The 3,208-nt window shown below is 40.8% G+C and overlaps 1 protein-coding gene across 1 annotated transcript in view; it reads left to right on the top strand.

Moving 5' to 3' along the window:
* The window catches only part of ydjc (YdjC homolog (bacterial)), an 11,303-nt gene that overhangs the window by 4,956 nt on the left and 3,139 nt on the right, over nt 1–3,208 (top strand). The window contains exons 3-4 of the mRNA XM_015388891.1: nt 260–419; nt 2,275–2,374. Coding sequence (XP_015244377.1) covers nt 260–419; nt 2,275–2,374 — 260 coding nt within the window. The remainder of the gene's footprint in view (nt 1–259; nt 420–2,274; nt 2,375–3,208) is intronic.

The following is a 3,208-nucleotide window of genomic DNA, read 5'->3' on the forward strand; positions in this document are numbered from 1 at the left end:
TTTATTTATTTTTTCTTCTTTTTTTTCTTTAATGGCAAATTCAAACACAAAATTGTAGGAGCAAAAGCAAAAAAAAAAGAAAAAAAGAAATCAATCAATTAATAATCCCACATTTACTTATGTTAGCTGTCTGTTTATCTGTCTTTGCTCCTCATCGCCAAAACAAATTACTCATACATGTCAAACTGGATAGAAAGCATTTTCTGGATGGAACAAAAGTATTTTTCTCATTTTCTTTTCATTTGATCTTTCGACTAAGACACAAAATCCCGATTGGCCTCCATGCCAACCTGTCTGAGGGCAGCCCTGTGTGTCAGAACCTCCAGCAGGTTTCCACTCTCATTAATCCTCGGGGCTTCTTCCATGGAAAGATGGGTTTTCGTCAAGCCTTGGAGAGAGGCCAGCTCAGCATGAAGCAGGTACCACCAAAAAGACCTCATATATTGTTTTTTTATTGCAATGTAACTGCTTTTCTTTTTTATTTATACTTTGCACAGATAAATGAATGGAATAAAATGCTGTAGAACTTTAGAAATGGCCCTGAACCAGCCCCATCTGTGGCCGAGAACAAACTGTTGCAAAGAAATACAGCGTTATATTTCAGCTACATAAAATCTTTCCTATACTTATTTTCTTCCGATTATCCGCTGCAGTAAAGAATAGAAAGCGTACGGTGGGTCTTCCATGAGGAAGGCGCCTGAAGCTGTTTTGATTGCTCTCACCTGCAGGACGTCTGTGTGCAGGCGGTCACCGCTTGTTAGCGTTCTGATGGCGCAAAAAAAATCCTGTTAGGATGGTTTTGTGTCTTTGCTAGTTATAACTAAGACCGGTATTGTTAAGAGGTTTGCAATATTCTTAATTTTGTCCACGGCTGCATCAGGCAGGCGCTGCTGTAGCAGAGGTAAATAAAAACAGAAAAACCCTGCTGTACAGTCTCAGCAGCCTAAAGGTATTGTGGAGGATTTTTTAAAAGACCCGCCCTCTCCACTTTAAAAAAATGCGCGTGCAAGAGCATGCATGAGCCCATTTCTCCTTGTGACTCATTCAAGCTTACTGTGTCCACATAAATTGGGGACTATATAGTGGACTTTAAAGTGAACTCAGTTAACCGACCGTTCCATAAAAATTCAAAAAATATCCACTGGACTTGGTTCCAAGATTTGAAGACGTTTCTCCGCCTCTCCAGGAAGCTTTCTCAAATCAAATGTCTGGATCCGCAGTGAGTTTGAGTCTTATATAGACAAAGCCTTGTATCGCTTGGAAATGCTAACGATGGAACCAAACGACCCATTCATCAGTTACCATTTGCATGTTTCCAAGCAATACAAGGCCTCGTCTATATAAGACTAAAACTCACTGCGGATCCAGACATTTGAATTGAGAAAGCTTCCTGGAGAGGTGGAGAAACGTCTTCAAATCTTGGAACCAAGTCCAGTGGATATTTTTTGAATTTTTACAGAATGACTATGACCTGGATGACTGAGAATCTCCATCAGCATATTTAACTGACCGTTCAGACAGATGATCACTGCTTTTTGCTCCATTGGTCACATAACTCCTCCTCCACTGCGTGGTGCCTGTGCCATCTTTGTTATTAGTCGTCGCTGTCGGGTAGCGGTAGCCTATGGTGAAAGCAGGCCGCTGTGACAGTGAATGCCATAAGGCTTTGCGAACAGAGCTCTCTGTGCAAAGCATTGTGGGATATATCTGCCTCTTCTGAGCCTTTCTTTTCTTCTCATGCACTTCATAGACACTTTTTCTCTTACGACCCTCGGCCATTTTCAAAGAACCGCGGGGAGAAAGGTGACCTTCAAAGACTGTCTGAAACCGTAGCTCACCACAGATACACGCCTGAAAGTGCGCAGAAAAAGATCGCTAACGGGGCAAGCACGTAGGACGCCCTTACGTAAACATATCACCAGAATGATTGACAATTAGGAGGACCGCTTATTTAGATGATCCACCCGGAAATAAAAGATTGTCCTCTATACCTTTAAGAGAAAATTTGACCATAAGAGTTTGTGCTTAGATCCAAACATTTCAAGCAACAAGCAGAAATCTATAAATGGATCAAATCCAAATCGAGTGGCTTTGGAAATTCAATAAATTAAAACATTTCAATGCTAATTGCAGTGCATGCCTAAATAATAATTAATTAATCAACTACTAAATACATAGTTGGATCTACAGCTACAGTAGAATCATAAATTAATCAAACTTCACTGTAAATCTGTGGATTTTTTTTCACTTTTTTATTTTTTTTTCCGTCTCCAGGTAGAGCTGGAGTTAAGAGCCCAAGTCCAGCGTTTTGTAGAACTAACAGGCCATCTGCCTTATCACATGGATGGACACCAGCATGTTCATGTGCTGCCAGGTATTGCATAACGATCTGAACACCCAGGGTTGTTAGAAATGTACCGTCTGCAGGGATCTACTTGATTTCAATCAGCTGGTGGTAAAATGGCGCATTTATAAAGTAGGATTCACAGGAAATGTCTTCTTTAAAAGTATTCAATGGATATAATGAATATAAAGTCAAGCAATCCAATCATATACAGTGTTTCAGGTTTGAATTCATACTTTGTTTTTCAGTCCTATTTAGAAAGTTAAGTATTCAAATGAGTCAAATGTTTTCTGCCCAAAGACACACTGTTAATGCTACCGATTGACTGTATTTGCAGCTATAATTCCTCCTGAACTAGAGTGATGTGATAATAAATATTTCATAGCATTAGCAGCTATCTGTCATACATCAAAGATCAGAATCAAGCTTTTATTGGCAAATATTCACTGAGGAAAGTGACGCACCACACTTCTGTGTTCCTGGGATCAGCTACGATATCACCCACTTCCTGTTGCACGCTCAGGATCTCCATCACATATCATGCTTTACCGCTGCAGGACATTGGCAGCATCACAGCATAAATCCCGGACTCCTTCTGCATGGACAACCCTGTGTCCCCCATGAGGTTTGTTTCTCAAGTAACGAGCCCCAGGACAACCATGGTATAACTGTTCACCTCCAGGAGAAGAAGAAAGCCTCTAGATGAGGAAACTAGGAGGAGCTTAGAGCTCTTTAAAAGAACCTGCCTGTGCAAAGTCTCAGTAATCTGGGTCATTATTGAGTTGGGGCGACATGGTGTCCCAGACATTCCACCTCAAAATGCAGGACTTCAGAGAGGCTAAATTTGAAGTAAAGAGGATACTG

This window comes from Cyprinodon variegatus, unplaced genomic scaffold (genome assembly GCF_000732505.1).
Source record: "Cyprinodon variegatus isolate N-32 unplaced genomic scaffold, C_variegatus-1.0 Scaffold440, whole genome shotgun sequence".
NCBI classification, from domain to species: domain Eukaryota; kingdom Metazoa; phylum Chordata; class Actinopteri; order Cyprinodontiformes; family Cyprinodontidae; genus Cyprinodon; species Cyprinodon variegatus.